Consider the following 23,833-nt stretch of genomic DNA (forward strand, 5'->3'; position numbering starts at 1 on the left):
TCGGGCTAATGACGGCCATCTGGATCATTGCACTGGGTGTGGTCCGAGGCATGGGGCGCTAATACTGCAGCTGATTCCTGCCGAACTCCTCGAGAAAACGAACGAAAAAAAAAAACCCTTTTTGAGAAAGTAGATCGGGGCTATTAGTGCCGCCAGCATCATAAAGGAGATTCTCTTCAATAAGCAGCGAACCAAGATACCTTAGATCCGTTTGTCTCTCTCCACAGCGACAAAACAATCTCCGAAGCACATGCGTGGGTAAGCATTACATCGGGCGGTTAGGAGGAGATTCACAAAGCTTCAAAAGTTCTCAGTTCTGAATAAGCGTATAGAGTGGTGCCTGGTTCCTCCACGCTTAACCTCCGAAATATTAGTAGCACTACCACAAAAACATCAAGGCGATCGCTTTAAAAACGGGGGAAACAACAGATTCACCATCGAGCGGCGGCCAAGAGAAACTGCTCTGTACATAGAGAGCGACTGCGGTGCCTACAAAGAGTGCAGCACACGCTGCAAGAAACGTTCCATAGCCATAAAAGAAACAAAACATTACGAAGAAATGCAGAGTTTCAAGCATGTTACTAATGAGAAAGTATACCGGAGGTAACGGTATTGTCCTCGAGTAACCTAGTGTGATTGACTGGCATTCAAAATAGCATAAAAGAAAAGTGATAAAGTGACACAGGCGCCGCGAGTGGATCAATATGGTAAAACAGAAAAAAATCAATTTGGTGCATGAACTACACATCGAATGAAAACCCTTGGTACAAATCCGTGACACGCCCCATGAGACATCAACGGCCCCGCCCTCACAGGAAGGCGCATTTGTGCTCCGGGTTCATGGGTGACCCCGTGGGGCAGCTGAAGGCTTTTGCGAACGGCTCGAAGTTGCGCATGGCTTCGGTGCATTCCGGCGACACGCGGTGGCGGTCGCCTCCCTCCCTGCAGGTCACGTGACAGGCCGTGAGGAAGAAGACCTGCTCTGCGCTGTACTCCTCCAGGCCCGGCAGACGCAGGTCCCGATCTGCGTTGCGGAAGCGGAAGTAGGCCGCGTGCGCAATCTTCAGCGCCGGAAGCAGAGGGAAGAGCGCTGTCACGTTTCCACCGGAAGTGACGTGAGCCGAGCACCTGCCCAGCTCCCACAGGGCTCGCCCGGGTGAGCCGATGTTGTGGGTGCTCCCTTCGCCAGGGTCGACGGCGGACGACGCCGGATTCCACGGTGTCTGTGTCATGTCGTCGCTGAGCAGAACCGTGAGCGCGTTGATGGTGCGCGCGAGCTGCGAGAAGCCATGTGGCGGAAGTAAAAAAAAGGCGCGCTGTTACTGATGCCGCTGAGAAATACAAACATAACTCCAAGCTTGCAACTCTGGCGCCGTAAGATACATCTTGGTAGAAAGATTTGCATCTTGCATCGTTTTCCTCTTTGGCCATTCTTTTGCTCTCAGCAGTATCAGATGATCACTGCGCACTTATTGAGGACACACCATCGGTTGAGTTTATAAATTTTTTGGTCCCTATTGTTTAGTTTTGTGGGGTTTAACATCCCAAAGCGACACAAGCTACGAAGGACGCCGTAGTGGAGGGCTGCGGATAATTTTACCCACGTGGGCTTCTTTAATGTCTACTGACGTTGCTCAGTCCACAAGCCTGTAGCATTTCAACTCAGTCGAAATGTGACCGCCGCGGCCGGGATCAAACCCGCACCTTCCGGATCAGCAGCCTAGCATCATAACCACTGAGCCACAGTGCCGGCGGTTAATATCCTGTCTTGGGTGTCGATCTTGTTAGTAGCAGTTGCTACGCTCTGGAGGAGTCATCTCTAAAGAATTTTCGGTGTAGAACGGTAACAAGAAAAATGAAACACGGGGCGAACCAAATTACAGTTTTGCCCGTTCGATACGAAGCGGACATAATTTCATTCTCTAATGGCCAGGAACAAAGGTTGTGAACCGTTTTATCCCAGATTGCACCGGATAGGCTTGAATTTAACGGTTATTTGCAATCAGTGTTGAATAAAAGAAACCATTTATTGGAAATATGCAGCTAATATATACATGTATATTCAGCAGTACAGTGCAGGCCAACATGTGCAAGAATAATAGAGAGATAAGCTGTCGTTCAGACGCCCATGGCAGCCCGGCGATGAGCATACGAAAAATAAGCTTGTTTGGTTAAGCCTTCTCCCACGAAGAGGGTACGATTACTTCTGAAGCTAGCCTAACACCATCCCACACGGATACAAATCGACGCTGCTTCAATACCGGTCGCGACGGCTGCGTTTCGATGGAGGCCAAATTTAAGACGCTGATGTGTTTGAAATATCACAGGACGTAAAGTAACTCGAGGTGGTAAAAATGTATCCGCTCCTATTCACTGCGGCGCTTCTTTCTCTGTCTTCTTTCCCTCGCGCGTTCAATTTCCATCTCAGCACTGTTGAGCTGTTCCCCGAGAAGTTGACACGGGTACTGTGGCTTTGTTGTGCTGAAAACCAAGTTTCAATACACACTGGAGATAACGAAGCACTTGCGGCACTCCTTGAACCTCTTTGAAGGAAGGTTTTTATCACAAACAGTTTATAGTAATAAAAAGCAAATATAAGGTGGACAAATTTACGCAGAAGAAGGTCCCGTGGTCGGTGACTGTACTGGAACCTCGATACGTTCGATATGAAAGCCCACTATGTGCCAATGCCTATACACGCTTATTCATATCACCATGAGCGCAAAAACTCCCACGTCATCTGTAGCTTACACTGTGGGCCTACCTTGGCTCTTCCACCCTGTTCTACATTGAGATCAGGAAGCAGAGGGGGCTCCATACGGTCTTACATTTGATATTCTTGCATGCATCCAAGCAAATAGGCCAAAGTCCGTAGTTCGAGACCAAGGTCAGCAAGTTAAACCTATTCGTTCCTTATTGCATTCCATTTCTGAAGTTCCCGCCTTTCGCTACTGGTTGAAGTGACGTCACACCCTTGGCTTCAGCCAGTAAGAGAGAGCGAACGCGAGAAGTGACAGCGCTCAAGGCACTGACAAAGGCTGGAAATTAAAAAAAATATAGAATAGAATCAGTTTAAGAATCGCTAAACTACGCAGAGAGAAATCGTTTTCATTAATCTTTCATAAAGGGCGCCCTGTTCATCATTACTTACGGTATAATCTGTGCTGTAGAGAAACCAAAACGGCACAGACGCATATCACTCGGTCCACATCCGCCACGGTTCAAGAAGAAATCAAGGCCAACGTGGTGTCACAGGTGATGATGCGTATTAATACTCCGCGAACGTATACGACAGCGCTGAGATTCAACTGCATGATGCTTGACATCCACTTAGTGCAGTGAACGAGAAGCGCCCACAACTTTCGGCGCCTATATCATTTTGAGTCGAAATAGGAGGTACAGTCTTTGGTAAAAGTTTAAAGCCCAGGGGGTTCACTTCTAAGCTTTATATTGGGACTCCGGGAGCATTCGTGGTAGTCCTACCTACTGCAGGATTCAGTACCAGAAATCTTGTCACGTTCAGGAAATTTGGAGCGCTAGAGATTCATTAAGAAGGACACAGTGTGGCACAAAAGAAAACCCCCTGGGTTCCAAACTTTTGACAAAGGCTGTACCAGCGGCCACGTTCTTTGTACGATGCACTTATTTGCCTTCTTTGCAGTAGCGCAGTTCTGCAATCTATAAATAACCCGTAATCAAACTGTTTGCCACCCCTATGCTGTGACTTCACAAGCAGTATTTCACAGTGGTATACGGTGAAAAGAGAAAAATATCCCACAAAATTATCGTTATAAAATATAGCTCTAAAATACCGAAGAGCCCTCCTGGACTAGTAAGGTCAAGAAGTTTGCAGAACTTCGTCTTTCTTGGCGGGGTCATAAAGAAAATTGCTGCATTCAGTAACCTCATTAAAAAGACCACTGTCCGAGGACAAAATGATTCAGATTGAAAACTTCCCCTGCTGGCTTCGCAGCGCCCTTCCGTTGCAGAAACGCTTGCTTCCAAGAAACTTCGCGCATGACTGCAACTGGGACGGATACGAAGAGCGGACGGGACGAAGTCGAGTCGTCCTGTCTACTCATACCATCTCATACCCAAAAATTGTGGACAGAAGCATTTTTCGCGGAAAACCGCTTATTAACGCACTCTTTCATCCAATGTAAGATTTTACTTTAGCAATCAATATATCCGAAGATAACCTCATGGCAGTTTTGCGTTTTTTTCCTACTAACATTTTTGCTATCATCGAAAGCGTTCCCCATTGGATTTCTCTAGCAGTCTTAACTATTCGATGCGACCGATGGAAACGGTTTAAAGATAGATTATTCTACCTATCAGAGGTATGGACCGTTACCTTCAATATTTCTATAACAGTATCTTACAATTTTCTAATTTTAAAAAATTTTTTTCGAGATTACTGGGCATGAAGTTCTTTCGGCTGGAAGTTATGCTTCCTCGCCTTATGTCAAATATATGGCGTTTCCTCAGTGTAGATAATGGCGTAAGGACGTTTTTTACCTGCATGGCGTACATGAATCCGAGGCCCCCGTAGGCCATGGCGTCCGTGCCTTCGTCGGCGTAGTACGGAGCGGCGAGCGCTGCCACCCCTACGGAAATCACATTCGTCACGGGGCTGTACGCAGCCAGGTGGGCGGACTGCAGGCGAAACAACCGCAGGCTCGCCTGGTACTCCTCACTGCCGAGTGACTTCTGCAGCTGCTCGCGACTCATGCGCCAGTGGCCGAAGAAGCTCTGCTCCATTTCGTAGTCGCGTCCGTAGAGGATTTCCAGGCTGCGGTTTTTCATGTACTCTTCCGGGGTCCATATCACCGTGCTGGTGTTCTGCAGCCGCGTGGTGACAGCGAGAACCACTTTGGTGTCCAGGGTGGACCAGGAGCCGACCTCTCTCAGCGCCAACTTGTGCACATTGGTCAAGAGACCAGAAACGATGAGCCTTTGAGCTTTGGTCATTATGCTGCTGTCGGTGCCTGAAAAAAGAACCGTGTACACGAGGCCAGCGTATATACCGCAAGCCATCGGGTACGCGTACTCGGACAGAGGGTGTTTCATGAAGAGTGCTCGCACCGAGCTACTGGCGATAGGGGCGAGGAGCTGGATGAACCACCACGCCGTATGGAAGGTCACCTCTCGGGCGGAGTAAGATGCGAAGATGACCCGCATAGCATCCAGCAGGTTTCTGTTTGTGGCTATGAGTGTATCCTCTTCATTCAGAGGCGGTTTTGCGTTAAAGGCGGATTGTAGGGCCTCGACCCAGTTACGAGCTCGGAGTTTAGGCACCAGAGGTGGTAACTGACGAATCAGCAGAAAACCGGGACTCGGGTGTGTGGCTTCGAAAAAGAGCGACAGGTTCCCGAGGATAACACGCTGGATGTCATTGCTAGCCTTTGCGAATTCAACAAATGCCGGCAAGGCGGCTCTTTCTCCAAAGACGCTGGATAAGAACCAGCCGGCGACTGTTTCATAGATGCCTCTGTATTTAACAACCTCCGCATTGACAGTTTCCCAAATGTACGCCACACCCGATGGGCTCATGGATACCGACCGCTGGTGAGGGGTGCCATGCCATGGCTCTATGAGGTCAACATTGAACCACAACGGCATTGCCCACAGGACGGACAGGTTCACCAGAGTCCGCAAGGGCACTGAATAATCGTCGGTGTCTCCAAGCCGAGCATCGCTGGGGTCTAGCAGCCACGGGAACAACTCTTTGCTCATGAATTCGATGAGGCTTTTCGAGTCATCGATGTCTGCAGCGGTGCCTTCCCGGCGAAGGCAGGCGTCCATCATCACCCTCACTCTTTTGCTCAGGGGCCGACGAGGGTCCTCGCGAAGCTGTGCTTGTCCCAGCAGCCAGTATGCCAGGCGAACAAGTGCCGCGGACACGCTAGGCCGGGTGTTGTCGGGCAGCCATCCGGAACACACTTGCTGGCCGAAATCTTCGCAGGCTTCTGAGCTCCTCCCAGGTTTCAGGCCCAGCGCCTGCGCGTGATCCAGGCAAGCCCGTGTGGTGCAAACCGCGTGTTCTATGCCAGGCGTGGGCGTGGTGTTTACAAAGTGAAGGACAACCGTGACGACGACGGCGGCTACGAAGAGCACAAATATGATAGTTGCCGTCTTCTTGAGGGTTTCTTTTGTTCCATACGATTCGGCGGGCGGTGATAAAAACGGAGATCCCGCGTTGGCCTGTGGAAGAACATTCGATGTGTGAACTTCGCAGTGCCAGTAGTGGATGAGCTTGAAGATATGCAGACATTGCTCACAGGCGATGTCATGCAGCTGTGATTGCATATCGGCAGAAACTCATCATCACCATTATCATCCGTCGCACTACGCCCACTGCAGGGCAAAAGCCTCTCCCATGTACTTCATAGTTGTTGCACCTCATAGTGCACTATGTTGCATTGTCCCGGCGTCTCTTCGTCCTTTTGCTCAAAGAGACTGTTTATGCTTTTCCGTGTACATCTGCCCTTCGTTTAGCCATATCCCGAGATATTTCTATTCCGCCACGCTGGGTATTAAATGACCTTGTATTGTAAGCACCTGATCTGTTGTATCGTAGAGAATCATCACACCTGACTTAGCTGCACTAAAACTGTAACCTAGAGCGTCTGCTTCGTTTCCACAAAGATTAACCAGTTTGCAAATCTCCCTGGCTATCTGATAAGAGTACAATATCATCCGCATACATTAAACCAGGGAGCCGTTGCTGAACGACATTTTCGCCTAACCTGTGCTACAGATTATAACCTTGATTCCATATTTATCACATAAAGCATGAACAGCAGCGGTGATAGAAGACAACCTTGTCTTAATCCTTTGTGTACCTCCGTAGTTATCGTTCTTTTTATTCCTTCCCATGCAATTTCAACTTTATTATCTCTGTAAATTTCCTGTATAAAATTAGTTGCCTCATGACCGATACGTGCAACTTTTAATATGTTCCACAGGAGTTCCCTTTTCACGTTGTCGTATGCACCACTTATTTCCAGAAAAGCTAAATACAGAGGTCTGTTTTCCGCCTTAGCTATTTCTATGCATTGGGTAAGCATGAACAAGCTATCATCTAAGCGCCTATTCCTTCTGAAGCCGTTCTGAAGTTCTTCGAGTATCCTATCACTTTCTACCGGTGACTGGATTTTTAATTTCACCGCCTACATTGCCAGCCTATGTATATACGATGTTATCTTAATCGGTCGGAACGATTTCACGTTCAACCCCTATTGAAAAATCCGGTATCGCGGCAAACCGGATTTTACCGGAACATATCGGTTTCATACCGGTCCGGTATCACTCTCATACCGGCGAGACCCGTCCGGTTTGATGGCTATACCGGTTCATACCGGTCCGGTATCGATCCCAAACCGGACAGACCGCTCCGGTACGGAGCTCATACCGGACAGTCCATTCCCGGTTCGAAGCTCAAACCGGACAGACCAGTCCGGTACGGAGCTCAAACCGGACAGACTAGTCCGGTACGGAGCTCAAACCGGACATACCAGCCTGTATTCAGAGCGATATGTGCCGCGGTTTTGGTGATTGGTCTGCAGATTGACTGTTGTACGCCAGCAGATATTTTTTAGGGGAAAGGGAGGGGGGGGCAGCGCGCGCATAAGTGCGATAATCAACACATACACGGTTTTGTTGAAAGGGCTAGGAAAAGAAAAGGGCTAAGCGTGAGCTTCGCAGTGGCAAAACATCCACTTTGTGCATGATTTGGTGATTTGAGGGCAACCGCCATATTGGCTTCCCATGCAGCACCCTGACAAAGTCAGGGCGGCTGTGTGCGGGCACACGGCTAGTATATATCCGCCAGCAGCCTTCCTAAGTCCTGCGCAGATTACTCTGGATTTCAAAGTGCAAAACTTCACGACTGGCTGATAAACATCGCGAGCCTCCGGTGACTGCGCCAGAGGCTCCAAAAGGTTTGTTACTGTCGCGTTCATTGCAGCAGCTTTTTTAATGTTCGCTAGCGGCAGTCTGTAGCGACGCATCGATGAAGAAAGAAAATTCTTGGTTTTCGTGCAGGAATTCTTTGCACTTCTTCTTCGTCAAGTGATTGCCCATTGATAACGCAACTTGTCCAAGTGCCATCCCGAGCGGCCGCACCCTTCACTTTATCAGGAAGGCATGCTAATCACAAATCGCCCAGAACATTTCTATCGACGAACAAGAAAAGGTTAATTCAACGGAGCCGGCAGCTTGCGGTGTTCCCTTAAGGGCGACGCTTCGTGCTAGCTAGAAGATACAGCGCTCGAGAGAACAAAATAAAAACAAAAACCACCTGTAGAAACCTTACACGAGTAACCCGTCTTTACGCAAATTTTTTAAAGCTTTTTTTTTCTCTCATAACCGCCTTCTCTGCTTTTCCTGGGTCCGTCACAACAAAAAAAACCTGCGCATTCCTGGTTTTTCTATCGGGCTTTGTTCCTTCCCCTTCGGCTCCTCCGTGTCTATCAACCCACGACCGAACATTTTAAGCCGCCCTCCCGACCACGCTCCCCGCGACTTCCATGAAGTGGCGAGGAGGTTCCGATTCTGCTTGTTCACTGTCCCCGGCCGCTTCGCGGTGACTTTTTGCAAAAGTGCCCCCCCCCCCCCCCCCCCCCGCCTTTCCTGCGTTTGTTTGGAACAGGTTTTTACTTCTCTCCTGCGGCTGGGTTGAGTGTCAAGCGATGAAGGTAGCTGGGAAAACACGCTGGCACTCGCTCGTTGGCGTTGAATTTGTGTTATACAATTTTTTGCGCCTCTCTTCGTGTTGCCTTGATCAATCCATGATCAAAGATGACATCGCCTTTCATGCGTACGTCCAGTGCAAATATGGTGGAACCCTATCATCCTTGTCTCAGTGATGAATGACTTCGCTCCGAAAGACGTGAGTGGTGAATATTTGACCGGTGGAGGCCGGTGGTGAACATTTGACCGGTGGAAGGCGGATTTTATGACGGCGACGTCGTGCTGCTAGGACGTAAGTACGCATTTTAAATCACTCTGTTCTTTAAGTACTGCCTCCGTCTCGGTTATATGCTCGGCGTCAACAGAAACGTTCTAACTGTTCAGTGTCTTTTTAACTAAAACTTTGTAGACTGCACAGCGTAGAGGGACGAAATAGCGCAAAATTTTCTTTCAGTTACATACCGAAATTGCTTGTCCTTCATGATAGCACGACTAAAATTAGTTTTATAGTTTGTATTATTTCTTTACAGAGGCACATGGTGTATACGTGCGAGAGCAATCATTGATAAGCGTCCTGAGGGGGAGCGGCTCAAGACCTTGAACAAACATCACGCATCGCATCGATGCTGCGGTATGTGCCGTAAATAATGGAGGATGACCACGCAAGCATCGCAATCGTCTGAGCAACCTGTTTACACACCAACAATGTTACGACGCAGATTTTCAATACATGATTGATTCAAATATGGAAGGCGGGAGGTGCATTCACGATACTGAGCATTGCCAATGCTCAGGGCCTGGCGTCTTGAGACGCCTGGCTTGTCTGTGGCTTGTCTGGGCCCACGGGGGCCCGCAATTCAGAGCCCCGTTTGTGCTACTGGGGTATGCATTTGTTATTGCATACAGGTCCACCTCGGGAATGGAATTTTTATTCCTTCGGCAACGTGCGCAGCAGTTATGGTGGCACCCAAAGATTCGCGTTTCTGTAAAGACGCAGCCTTTGGACGACTCCACAACTCCTGGAAAGGGGCGTTACAGGGCAAGCTTGCCATTGGAACCTGAAGTCAGAAGCCTCCACAGTGGGCAGAAAGCCAATGACCCCTGAAAAGCTACAAGCCATTGGCCGTAAGTTGCATGTCACAGTGCTCAATGCATTATGTTGTGTGTCAGTGCGCAATTAAATGATAAGCTGGGGGCATTATGTACTACCAATCATATTTTCTTTTCTGCAGGTGCTTTTGACTACTTCATTGGCCAGCACCCTGTAGAGACCCCAGCGCCGGTAGATCGTCGCAAAGGGTTAAATTATTACCTTAGTGAGCTGGTTCAAGACATGCGGAAAAAATAAACATCTTTTGGAGTTTTTGATGCATTATAATACTCACCAAGCTACCAATACTTTGGTAAAAGGTGGGAGCAAATAACACAATGGCACATCGACTGCAATGCGAGTTGCTGATAATCGCAGATTACCAGTTTCTGAGGCTCTGTATATTTCAGCATTTGGCATGTACACTTATGGCCCCAGTTTTTGGGCAGATTTAGTCCAAGTGGGATATATTTGAAGCATTTTATTCTGCCTTTGTCCTGTGATACAGGGCCCTCCTGTATAATACGGGCCTAGCCTGTTTAATACAGGACTGTCCTGTATTCCGGTATGAATTTTAAACCGGAACCGCATACCGGGTTATTGTACAGGATTTGCGATACCGGAGTATCCTGTACAAAACAGGAGAGTCCTGTATTATACAGGACTTTCCTGTTTTATACAGGATATTCCAGTAATCCGGTATCGCAAATCCTGTACAATAACCCGGTATGCGGTTCCGGTTTAAAATTCATACCGGATTTTTCAGTAGGGACTTATCTGCTTTCTCTTCATCAATCAAATTCATTTTACTATGCGTCCAGCTGTGTGGAATTCGCTTACTTATGACTTTCTCCAATGCTTTTATCAGCGTTTCCTTGCTTCTTGGGCCAAGTTCATTAATCAGCTTAATCAGCATTTCTTCTATCCCTGCGGATGTGGATTATGGAATATATGCTTTAGCCTTTTTCCAGTTAAGGCTCGTCAGTTCTAAGCTGTTCTCTCTTGTGCTGTCCTATGTAGCTCCCTCACTTGGGGAGATTACCCTATCGTCGCTCCTAAATCAGGCAGCTATAACTGACGTAATGTAGTTCACAGCGTGTTTCCTAACCAGCTTTTATGGTTCCAAAATGTTCTTGGCCACCCTTTACTTACATCGCGAACTTCAGCCAGCCAGTGACCAGAAGACTGCTTTATTTTAGCCTGGACGAGGACCTGAACTTGGTGTTCAGAACGCCCACTAGCGTCTACTATCAGCCTGCACATACCAAAGCTGCAAGTTTAAATTATGCAACGCGTGAAAAGTGTTCGGATGAAATAGCGTGCTTTGTTTACTTTTGCCCGTGCCTGTACGTCGCAAGTTTTACCACTTGACAGCCCACGCAATTCCAGCTTCACATCTGTATAAACACTGCAGATCAAAATTAACAGGGACCCGTAAGGAAGCCAGAAATCGCTAGAAAACGTTTCGACAAGAAGGACAAGTTTCCTTACCGAAACGTTGTCTGCGCCTTCTCTCTCACCCGTTGTTCATTGAGGGCTGCCCAGATTGCACCTTCCCTGCCCTCTCTCTGCCTTCTATAAACAGGATAGACGTTCATTGTGCAGTTTTTGACTAGTAGGCAAAAACGTTTTCATTAGGTTAAGGAGGCTGAAAGCGTTGCGTTCAAATTAGCATTTGGAATGCCGAGTTCCCGCGAAGCGTGCCACTTTACGATATTGTACCAGCTGCTAGCTGCGACGTACTTCTCTGACATCTACGCCAGTGATCTGTATACAACAGCGGAATATTTCGGTAGTTTTCCAACACAACACATGCAGCTTTCCGTTCCTACAGGAATGCCAACGCCGTCGGCTCATCGAGACTAGAGCGGGTCCCCGGAGCGTGTTTAAGGCCCACATTAAGCGCAGCCACTGACCTTGAAGCGTTTCATGCTTGTATTTCTTCGTGTTCCCAGTGTCACAGGAAGCTAACCCAAAGGGTACCAATTAACAAAAAGAGGTCGTATATTGACTTGACTTATTGCGAGAAATTTCTGAACGAACGGGAACGAGACAGTGCGTCAGAGATATGAGCCTCAGGGTTGCCACAGACCCTAGACAGAGTGTACAGATTTATTGAAGGTGTTTACGGCTATCGCTGTCACATTTCGTCAGCTGGCTGTTTAACGCTTGCTGTGCGAAAATCACGTTGTTTGCACGGAAGACTTCACCGTCACCTAAAGACCAGGTCTCGCATTTGTATCTACGAAAGTCCACCACATGACTGGCAAGATAACCTATGGGCGTTAAAGGCAACGAAATAGACACCAAGAGAAGGCAAGCGCAGCAGGACCGGCACAAAGTTAGGTGGGCGTGTAAGCTTTTGAAACTTGATGGTTTGGTTTGGTTTATGGGAGTATAATGCCTCATAGCGGCTTAAGCTATGAGAGACGCCGTAGTGAAGAGCTCCGGAAATTTCCACCACCTGAGGTTCCTTGACGTGAACTGACATGACACATTACACGGGACTATAGAGCTTCGCCTCCATCGAAATTCAACCCCCGCTGCCGGGATCGAACCTGCGGCTTTCTGGTCAGCAGACGAGCACCATAACCACATAAACACCGCGTCGGCCCTTTTCGAAGTTTGAAGATATAACGTGGCCGGAGCTGGCACTGGACAGAGTTAATTGGAGAAATATGGGAGAGGTCCTTCTCTTGCAGTGGGCGTATAGTCAGGATAATTATGACATGATTTATTTAAACTGGTGCAGTAATGTCCTGCGACGCATTCATTGCCGAATAGGCACGTGCTCAAATAGCCCACTTATGCAATACCATGATCCCCTAAGCGCACATAATCGCTATGACCGCATTACTCGACATGATCCTTCGTTGGAATGAATACGACCCCCGTGACCCAATAAACGCGAGCCCGCCAACAGCTGACGATGAATAGAATATCATTACGTGAACGGCCTTTGTAACTCTTTGCTGGATTAGACTGAACATTGCCGGCGCGCTGGAAGGTATCACACTTCCTAGCAGCTCGAGCCGCTGCAGGCTTTTTCCTGAGTTTTTCAACAATGCGGCTTGAACGTGCGGAGTTTCTGACAATAATGAACCACCGTACATAAAGCATACTGTTCATTTGTAGCGAGAAGGACAGGAGGGCTATAGAAACGAAAAGGCCGTACCATTTCCTGGAGTCTGTTGAGCGCATCTGCCGTCTCAGCCTGACTCTGCTTCGTCTTGAGTGATCCTAGTGGAATAAATGATGCCAAAAGATGGAAACGCATTAATGTTCCTTTTTTTTATTCAAAAGATTTTCGTTATTAAGATGTTATAGACCTTTCGTTACAGACGGGTAAATATACTTTTTCTTTTTACTTTCAAAAAGAAATATGTCAGTGCAAAAAGTGATGCCAATCATTTTACTCCCCTTTGTTAAATAAATAGTGCGTTCAAATTTTACACGCAATGCAAAATGCTACATCTCGCATATGTGTGCCCACTTTCAGCTGCGTCGCACAGATGGCGTCACTGTACTAGTCGAAGAAAATGGCGTCGGTGTTTAACGCCCGTTGTAAACAGCGAACTGTAATTAAATGTCTTGTAGCTGCAAAGGAAAGTATGGGTACTATAATGAATGTTTCTGAGCTGTCTATGGAAGCTCTGCATTAGATAGAAGCACCGTTGGACGCCGACTCAAGCGAGTCAAAGCTTCAGAAGGTACCGAAACAGAACTGCACGACTGGGCGTGATCTGGGCGACCCGTCCCTGCAACCAGTCCCGAGACGGCTGGAGCGCGGCGACAACATCATCCTGCTGACCGGCGCATTGCAGCTCATCAGTTGGCTGAGGAGCAGACCGTAAGCACAGGAAGTGCGGCAAGAATCGTTGAGACTCTTGGATCTCCATTATATGCTCTTGGTGGGTTCCACGAAGCCTCACAGCTGAGCGCAAAGAGTGAAGAAAAGAAATTTGTTCCGAAGTGCTGGAGAGCTTCGATGCCGAACAGGAGAATTTCTTTTCTCGGATAGTGACCGGCCATCAAGCACAGGCTTATCATTTTGAGCCAGAAACAAGAACGCACCCTATGGATTCGCGGCATTCATGTTCGCCTAGAACAAGACAGTTCAAGGCGGCTTCCTTTAAACAGCGCAAAAGACAAGGACACAGATAGAAAAGACACACACAGCGATGTGTGTGTCTTTTCTATCTACAGCGCTGTGTGTGTCTTTTCTCTCTGGGTCCTTGTATTTTGCGCTGTTTTAAGGAATTATGGTTCACCAACTAGCCTGCACGTCTACCCTCGTGATAAGCGTTCTTTGGAAATTGATTGTGTATGCACTGCCTAAGAGCGAGACAGTAAATTCGGACTCTTACGCCCCTGCTGAAACTAAAGCAGCGTTACTAGCGTCTCCGAAGTAACCAGAGTCCGTCACGACAACGCCCGCCCTCCCACCAGCCTGAAAACAAAAGGAGCGACTGCCAAATTTTGGTGGACTGTACCGCCCAACTTACTCAGAGTCCTGACTTAGCACCATCTGATTTTCATCTCTTCGGGACGCTAAAAGACGTGCATTGCGGATCCCGCTTTCAGGACGACGAGATCGTCATTCACGTCGCGAAAACTTGGCTGCACCAGAAGGAAAAAGCTGGTACAAAGCCAGAATGCATGGCCCTGTTCACTGGTGTCGCGGTGCCATGCAAGTTGGCGGAGACTACACTGAAATTTTATATATATCCGGAAGACATGCGGCTCTTTTTGTGAATTATTATAATTTTTATTGAGAATGTTACAGAAAAAAAAAATGAGAGACGCTACTTTTTGAGCAACCTCATACATTCAGTGTGGCCTCTCAGCGCAGTACATCAAGACATGTGCGATAAAATAAACACGGGTTATAGTGAATGAAACAAAGTTAGGGGTTGCTTTGGCTCCTTTCAGTGCTGCATTCTAAGGTTTCGTACACTGCAATGAAACGACTGGCCGAATGTTAGCTCCTAACAAAGGGGTGGTTCCTAATACCTACTTGCCAGCTGCATAATTTAGCACAGAATCATTACACGGCTGTCCAGATGCATGGAGCATTTCAGACCGCTTTCGGTCAGCCGGCAGCCATAGCGGTAGGCTGCTGTCCTAGAGCTCATGGCTGTAGTCCCGGCCTCGGCGGTAGCATTTAGGTGGAGGTAAAATGATAAAATTAGTTACTGGCATCCTAGTCGAAATCAAGAAGAAATGCTCGTCGTGAGCAGGTCGTGTAATGCGAGCGCACTACAGACACCAATACAAAAATTTTAAACACAGAGAGAAAATATAATGGCGCCGCTTCTATCGCAGCTTGGGTTACGACGAGGCCTTCCACAACGCCGCCTCTTCTACGCCACGTAAATATTCGGGACGTTGTAAACCACAGATATACCCTGCCATATACCCTAACCACAAACGCAGCACTTACTGGGACTGACGTGACCTGGTGGGGACCGTGCCTTGAGCTTCGCCGGGGAGGAAGCGGGCTGATCCGGCACTGACGGCACGGTGACCGCCACCTGTGGTGCTGGCGATGGCGCAGACGAGACGGCCTTGCTGGAAATGGTCCGAGGGAGGGCGTCGGTGCCGTGCTCCTCGCTCTTACGGGCGCATGGCAAGAGGGACGATGCGTCGCGGGTGGGTGGCCTGCGGAGGAAAAAGCAATGAACAGATGTTCTACCCTGCCGCGGTGGCTCAGTGGTTAAGGCACTCGCCTACCGAACCGTAGTGCCCGGATTAGAACTCGACCGCTGCGGTCGAGCTTCGATGCAGACGAAATGCAAACAAGCGCGCGTGTGCTGCGCGATGTCAGTGCGCGTTAAAGGTCACCAAGTGGTCGAAATTATTAAGGCGAAAGCCTTTAATGTCTCATCGTTGTAAGCAGCAGTTGTCGACAGAAATGTCACGCTTTTCAATTGGTCGAAACGGTCGTGACGTCACAGTGCGCGAAAATCAAACGGGGCCAATTGTACTTTGGCTAGTAACCATGCAACCAATTGAAGTTATCTTATAGTGATGCTCCAAGTAAGTGGGACTGAGCATAGTTAATTGCTTGATTACCCAATTAGCCTAATTAACTTTTCTAGTCATGCCATATAAATAAATAAAAATGAGTAAGAAATTAGTCGAGCTCGGGAATCGAACCGCGGTTTTCGGCGTGCGAGACGAACATGCTATCCACTCCGCCATCCCAGCTCGGTGGTTTGGCATGAACAAAGGCGCGTCTAGTGAATACCGTGTCTTCGCTCACTCTCATCCTCCTCCCTTCCCTTCCGGCGAGGTTTAGGTGTCCACCGAAGTATGAAAGACAGATACATTTCCTTTCCTCAAAAACCAATTTACCGACGAGCGAGGCGTAGAACCGAATGGGCGATGCCGTTCTGTGGACTCCCGGGCAGCGTTGCAAGATGCTGTCGCGTTCCATTCAGAGGCGAAGCTTAACATCTTAACCACACATCAGTGACCACACTTTAGGCCAAAAAAGTGCCCCCCTGAATTTTGACGGGTGTCCACCGAGATATGTGAGACAGTTACTGCGTAATTTCCTTTCCTCAAATACAATTTTCATTTTCTTCATTACGGGCCCTCTTTGTCTTCTTTCTCTCCCACTTCCTCCCTTCCGCTACGGTGCGGTTCAGGTGTCCCCCGAGATGACTGAGAATTACAGCGCCATTTCCTTTCCTCGAAAAGCGTTTCGTTCAAAGGGCAAGGCATCGCGCCCGAACGGGTGGTGGCGTTACGTGGACTCCCTGGCAGCGCTACAACACGCTGTCGCGTACCACTCCTAAAGGCGAAGCTTAAGCGTAATTAATTAGCAGTAAAATTAGTATTCAGGAAGTAATCAGTAATCAACCACTAATTAGTGATTTGTAATCTCTTACTAATTAGTACTCAATTATATGTGACGTCACCAGTGCCACAGAAGCAGCGAAAGTGGTGCGGAAAACGCTTTCGCCTCTACGCACTTTCGACAGTCAAAGTGCCCCCTGATTTTTTCGGAGACCTCCACTACGGCACCTCTTTCTTCCTTTCTTCTTTCACTCCCTCCTGTATCGTTTCCCTTACAGCGTGGTTCGGGTGTCCACCAAGATATGTGAGACGTTATTACCTTTTCTCAAAACCAATTTTCAAACCCAATTTTCTGGGTTTCTCCGACCAAACACTGTACTGCTCTGGAATACGGAATTTCGGCGGCTTGTGCTATCGCAGGTCTGGTCAAGATTTTTGTAGCGAAAAGCTACACTACGCGGGTTAGAGCCGAGTTTCGCGTGTGCCGGAGCCGCCAGTTCTGAGCATTTGCGAAAACCAAGTGACGTCACAAGAGGCGCAGGTGGGTCGCCTCCTCGCCGCAGCCAACTCCACCGCCTGACCCACAGATGCGCCACGCGCTACTGCGCATATGCGCCGCCGCCTGACCTTAGCCGGTCCGCGTGTTTACGACAGATGCGCCGCGCGCTATTGTGCATGCGCGAGGAGGGTGCGCTACGTGTATGTAATTCGCTTGGCGGACAATTGGTGGGCGCGTTCGACAGGGAAGCCAAGGAGAGTGCGGCTGCTGCTAAACGACGCAGAAGAGCGGAGAAATTGAGTTCTTCCGATGCAGAGGTAGTCGCTTGGGAGATAGCCGCCGAAAAACGAAGGAAAGATCGAGCCAAGGCTATGCCCAGAACCCTTCGCTTCTTCCCTCCACATCCTTTCCCTCTGCCCGGCGGACCCTCCGCCGCGGGACCTAGAGAACCTCAAGACCTGGGAGGACTGGGAGACCCTGCTGCGCTCGGAGGACCCGGCCGTGCAGACCATCGACACCGGCCGTGCTGCCAGTGTTATGAACCTCAGGAACATAAACACTTGAGTGCAGTGGGGTCGTGCGGGGACCCTAGGGCGTGCCCCGAATTCCTGTTAAATTGAAGTTTTTCTCTCTCTCTCTCTCGAGCCAAGGCGAAACGTGCTTCTGAGACGCCGGAACAACGCGAGGAACGCCTCGCGAAAAGACGTCGCCAAGAAGCCGAACGACGCTCTATGGCCACCGCTGTGGCCACTGGTAGTCAACAAAGTGAGGAGGAAGAGCAGCAGAAGAAGGAAAACATGGAAGAAGATTCAAAGACTCACCTCTAAACTGAACACGTGTTAAGACTGAGTGAAAGCGCGAGTGCGTCCAGAGTGTTTACGTCGGACTTTGCGAACAACCAGTTTGGCCATGTTTGTGATGTGTGTGAAAGACTATGGTACTTTTATTGCGAAAGCAATACTACTTTCACTTCCAGCTCCTCGCGTGGCGAGGCCGCGGTAGCTACTATTGACCTTTAGCTGGACCTCTGCTATGACGTCATACCATGTGCCGCAAAAACCAGGGGCCCAACTTGTGCCGTCGCGAGGCGAGGCCCCGCTTGGTAGCTGCAGCCTAACTCCTGCGCCCGCCGCGCGCGGCTCGCCTCGCGGTGTGACGTCACAGCCGCGAGAGCAGAGCTTGAACTTGTGCCGTCGCGAGGCGAGGCCACGCGTGGTAGCTGCTGCCTAACTCCAGCGCCCGCCGCGCGCGGCGCGCCTTTCAGCGCTCTTCATCACACACCGGGATAACGGTAATCTACACACGACCACTTCAGCATTGGATTGGATCGGATCGGATCGAATCGGATTGGATTGGATTGCATTGCATTGGATTGGATTTCAATGGATTGGATTGGATTGTATAACCGATGCATCACCACAAGTCTAACCACAAGCACCACCACCAGCTACACTACCAGCTCAACCATGGCGTAGCTACGGATATTGCTTTCGCAATTACCGGGCTTAACCAAGCTAAGCCACAGCCATTTTTTTCTACGTATATTAAGGCTTAACCTTCAGTTAAGCCAGATACAATTTTTTTCGCCCCTTTTTATCACATTGCCGCAGCTTTGTTTGTGCAGACGCTGAACACATGATTAATAAAAAAATATTCTAATCTGTAGTAGCGAGCCTTACCACAACTTGATTCCTGCTGCGGGTAGCTAAATGAATATGTTTTTAAAAATACGGCCTGTAATAGGATGAAACAGATCACAGTAGAACTAACTTTTCTTAATCGTAATACTGATGTCACGTGACCTCAGATTTCACCCTCGTCTGACCTCGAGTCGCACGCAAGAAACTTTGTGCTCCCAACAACAGGTAACATGCAAACTGTTCACACTTAACATGGTTCACTTGGTTGGAGACAAAAAGAATTATCGCTGATACGTTTTGCCCCTGTTTTCTAGAGCACACAGCGTATGCTGTTTAAGACGTCGATTCATATGTGTCTTCTACTCAAACTAGAATATAGCCTCCATATACGAACATCCTCAGTCACGTAGCCGCGAGTCCCGTACCTATACGCTACGTAGTAAGCGCCCATTACATTTATGAGCATCTCCAGGAAACCAGGTCGGTGTGCGTGGGCCAGGGGTCGTTTGCTGTTAGTCCCAGTGTCTTGAATATCGCGCTGATTTGATATACTTTTTTGCTACGAAGTGCCAACTCAGCTGAAAGGCCGTTCTGTTCCCCATCTTCGTTTTGGTTTACGTGAGGCGTCATGACAAGATGGCATGAGGCAAGATCCTTGCTATCCGCCACTGTAAATCTTGTGAAGTTATCGCTTCGCTATCTGTAAACAGCCCATTACTCCATGAGGTTCGGGTCAATAGCTGCCGACTCAGCTGTCACCCTATTTGCAAGCGGATTCGGTACCGAATCCGCTTAGTACTGACGAGTGAACAACAACTGATTCGGCTTTACTGAGCTGACGCTCGTGGGTCTCTTCGACAGTCCCATTAGTGAAAATTACGGTGCATATTTTCCCCTCCCCAAATGGCGTCACTGGTCGTCTCGATTTCACTTCATGGAAAATTAGGATTTCAGCCAGGTCACCAGAAAAGTGTGTGCATCCGTATATATGGAGTAACGTTGCTTGCCAATTTGGTGCGCACTGAGATCCTATAGGGAACGTATGAGCGAACATGAGGACGCAAACGCAAGAAAAGAATATAGGGCTACTAGCTGCTTGACTATACTGCTAAAAAGCAAACCCTGTGGCTTGGGCACTCTACCTGTGCAGACGAGAAATATCGCGAAACCCACCGGAAGCCCCGTGTGCAAGTTGACGCCGTAAGATCTGAGACGTTCCTCTCTCTGAGGTTCGAGGCGTCCGTTTCTAACCTGGATTCGCTGCGTAATCATCCGCTTTGTCACGTGCTCGGGGGTAACATGATTACGATTGAGGTAAGCAGAGACGCGCGGGTCACGTAGCCACTGGAAGCGCTGAAAACTCCTCAGGTCTGCTCTCTCCGCGTACAGTGGCATGCCGAGCCTCTTAGTGCATACGACAGCTACGGCCCCTTTCGCGAGATGCGCAATATTCACCCTTGAGGGGCGGTTGGTGCCGTCGCGACAGGTGTCGTGGAAGGCGTCGTGCCACGGTCCTGGTCAGGTAGCTGAGCCTTGGCCTTCGGCGACTTGAGGCGAAAATGGCCAGGACGGCTGCCCGGCGCTGGTGAAGACATGGTGGCTGGACGAGTTATTCGCGTTGCGTGCAGCCGGCTCTTCTTCTTCTTCTTCTTCTTCACCATAAGAAAATGGCACATACCCACACGGGGGGATTGGCCAAAGTGCGGTGGTGAATGCCAAGGAGGTATGAGTGCGGGAAAAAAGCTAAGTAAAATAGTAGAATGTTTGAAATCAGAAAATATGTATGAATTGTTAGAAATGTTAATAATAAGCAAATTAGATACATCAGGAAACAAACTAAAATACGCTTTTGGACATTCAGTGGAATTTTATATGGATTTAACAGGGTAAGCGCCCAGTTGCAATGATGTAATCATGAAGGTAGCCGCAAATAGTGCTTAACGAAAATCCCGTGGCGCTCGCACCAAACGAGAGCAGAACTGGTAAAGACAAAGGGAGTCCTAACCTCGAAAGAGGGTCTTCCAAATACTGTTTTCTCTGAAAAGCGAACCGCCGGCAAGAGAGGAGATAATGGTCAATTGATTCAACTTCTCCGCATGTGTTACAAAGGTTACTCGTAGCGAACCCGCATCTGCATAAGTACAAGTTGAGGTGGGGGATTCTGCATCGCAGAAGCGTCATGGACACCTCACACCGCCTTGTCTTACATGATCGAACATTCCATGGGAACTTTAAATGTTGAAAGTCCACGGTATTCAGCAACGGATCACCCAAGCTGGCTGAGATATGTTGGAACCGCTGGAAACGGGAGGTCTCCAACATAATAAGGTGCGGTACGGGATATATTAGAGGGGCAGTTAGAGCTGACCTTGCCAAAAAATCGGCCACCTCGTTGAAATAGATTCCCGAATGACCAGGTACCCAGACAAAGCGGACCTCCCTTACTGTTCGCGGAACAAAAAACCTAAGGGAACGCATCAATAGAGAGGAGCCGGAAGTTTGGAGAGCGACTAAAACTGAAAGGCAGTCTGCAAGGATAAGTACCTGTGCTACATGCGTCGGAATTTTAAGAAGAGCCAAACCGAGTGCCAAAAACTCTGCAAAGAATACAGAAGTGTAATCCGGGATACGAACGGAATAGCTGAAAGCCAGATCCTGTGAATATATCCCAATTGCCGCCTTCTCACAGCACCCGGAAGCATCGGTGGAGAGAACAGCATGATCAGGAAAATGCTGTAAGTGCTCAGCCAGAAGACCATTTAGGATATTTGCGGGCATGTGTTTTGCATGGGATGGAAAGATATGGTCGTAACAGAAGACGGGATCAGCCAGCGTGTCAGCAACTCGTTGCAAGGAGGTCAGATCGACCTGAAGCGTGGCCAACAGGTTCTGCGTAAACCGAACTTGCGGGAGCTGATAACGTGGCCAATGAGCAGAGAAAAACAGGTGAGGGTGGGATAGAAAAATGGGAGCATTGACACCGGGGGCCGGGTCAAAGGACCTGAGGAAAGTGCGCACCGTGAGTAGTTGGAAGCGGGAATATAGATCGGGAATACGGGCTTCCAGATAAAGGAGAGCATTGGAAGCCGATCTTGGGAGCCCTAGGCATAGCCGTAGGGCACGCCTTTCCAGTAAGGCTAAAGGCTGCAGCTTATAGTTTGCGCTGCCAGAGAATAAGACGCAGCCGAATTCCAGAATTGGTCTCATATAAGCCTTATAGAGTAACAGTAAGGTGTCGCGACGCATGCCAAAATTTTTATTGCCTATCCGTGTCAGCCGGCCTAGAGCACGTTCGCCTTTAATAACATTATTCTTAATATGCTGGCGCCAGTCCAATCTTGGGTCGTAAATAATACCTAGGTATTTAACCGACTCCACCTGCGGAATTGGGGTGTTACGGTAGACTAGCGAGATGTACAAAGGGGTGTCTGGAGGAAATACCAGCACGCCGCACTTGCTCACATTAAGTGATAAACTAATTTGGTCCAACCAATCTTCAAGAGCAGTCAGGTATGCCTGCAAAGACTGGTAAAGCGCATGAATATCCTTTTCTGAGGCGAAAAAAGCTATATCGTCTGCGTATACAAATACTGTAATGTTGGGATGAATGGGGATGTCTCGAACCAATATGTTAAATAGCAGCGGTGACAGAACAGATCCTTGCGGCACACCTCTGGATTGGACATAAGTATTAGAACAGAAAGATCCGTCTGTACAGAAGAACATTCTGTCTTTTAGAAATTCACAAATCCAGGCATAAATGTAGTGCGGTGGATGTAGCTGTGCAAGTTTGTTAAGAAGGACCGTGTGTTCCACGCTGTCATAAGCCTTAGCAACATCAAGTGTCACCAAGGCCGAAACTTCCCTCTTGCGCATCGAAAGTCTGATTCGGCTTTCTAGATCCACATGCGCGGTCCAAATGGAACATCCCCGACGAAAGCCAATCTGCGCAGAGCTAAGGCCATTTACGGCATTAACGTGCTTTGAGAGACGACTATGCACTACTCTTTCGATCAACTTGACTAAATTTGAGGTTAAAGCAATTGGCCGTATATTGTCTAATTGGAATCCATTCTCTGCATTCTTCAAAAGCAAAATTATTTTCGCAATCTTCCATCTCTGAGGAATCCACGTGTTTTCTAATGACGCGTTGACGATATCTAGAAGATGAGTGGTGAAGTCTTCCGCTAAAATCTTCAACATACCCACAGTAACCCCATCAGATCCAGGGGCAGCAGAATGCATCGAAGAAACAATTGGTTGGAGCTCCGACAGAGCAACCTCAGTATAGTCCGAGCTTAGGGCGAGTGTGAGTAATGGTTCTGTTTTCTGCATCTGAAAACGCAAAGCCAGCCCCTGAGCGATTTGTTCAAGGTTTTTCTTAGCCTCCTGAGGAGACAACACTATTGACTTAGTTCAGTTGGCGGCCAGAGAGTTCTTATTGCGCGCCATGAACCTATACAGAGCCTTCCTATTTTGGGGACTTGAGAGATACGTGTTTAAATTTTGATTATATTCCTCTTTGGCTTTTTTGACAGTTCGTTTGAAAGATGCAGAGAAGAACTTATAATTTATCCAATTAGCTGGGCTCTGATTATAGGAAAGGCTTTTCCAGGCAGCTTTGCGACGACGATATGCCTTCTCACACTCCTCCGTCCACCATGGAGACGGCTGTCTGTCAGGAGCTGAAGTGCACACAGAAAATATAGAATGCTCGGCAGCATCTTGCAGAAAGGAAAAGGACTGCTGAGCTCTTTCTGCTCGACTCGAGCTAACTATAGATGGAAGTGAGGCAGACATTAATTTTTTGTATGAAATGTGATTTACAAATTTCATTGTCGCCCCACTTTTTCTGAGGGGAGATGTTAGAATGTTAAAAGTTATTGGAAAGTGGTCACTAGATGAACCCGAGTCCTCTGTGGACCATGCAGATACCCCAACCCCACGAGTAACTAATGTTAAATCTATGACTGAACGGTAAGCTCCTCGCATAAAGGTTACAGCTCCGGAATTGCAGCAGCGCACTGCATGCGTGGCCATCCATGACCAAAGAAGCTGGCCGCAGGAGTCTGAACTACTACCCCAGGTACTGTGGTGCGAATTAAA

The 23,833-nt window shown here is 48.5% G+C and overlaps 1 protein-coding gene across 1 annotated transcript; it reads right to left on the reverse strand.

Annotated features, from left to right (window-relative positions):
- Window positions 1-809: 809 nt before the first annotated feature.
- On the reverse strand, window positions 810-20,322 carry LOC149367221 (membrane metallo-endopeptidase-like 1). The gene is made up of 5 exons (XM_089573322.1): window positions 20,183-20,322; window positions 15,228-15,445; window positions 12,960-13,024; window positions 4,519-6,204; window positions 810-1,277 (listed from the first exon to the last, which is right to left on the reverse strand). The coding sequence occupies exons 1-5, from the start codon at window positions 20,320-20,322 to the stop codon at window positions 810-812; spliced, it is 2,577 nt and encodes an 858-aa protein (XP_089429448.1).
- Window positions 20,323-23,833: the final 3,511 nt, after the last annotated feature.

The sequence above is a fragment of the Amblyomma mixtum genome, chromosome 1 (assembly GCF_055824585.1).
Source record: "Amblyomma mixtum isolate Tamu chromosome 1, ASM5582458v1, whole genome shotgun sequence".
Lineage (NCBI taxonomy): Eukaryota > Metazoa > Arthropoda > Arachnida > Ixodida > Ixodidae > Amblyomma > Amblyomma mixtum.

Coding starts and splice junctions, on each gene's coding strand:
- LOC149367221 (XM_089573322.1), bottom strand. CDS start 20,322: ATGTCTTCACCAGCGCCGGGCAGCCGTCCTGGCCATTTTCGCCTCAAG. Junction 6,205..12,959: donor TCAACAGACTCCAGGAAATG/GTACGGCCTTTT, acceptor GTTCTTCCACAG/GCCAACGCGGGATCTCCGTT. Junction 1,278..4,518: donor GATTCATGTACGCCATGCAG/GTAAAAAACGTC, acceptor GGCTTCTCGCAG/CTCGCGCGCACCATCAACGC.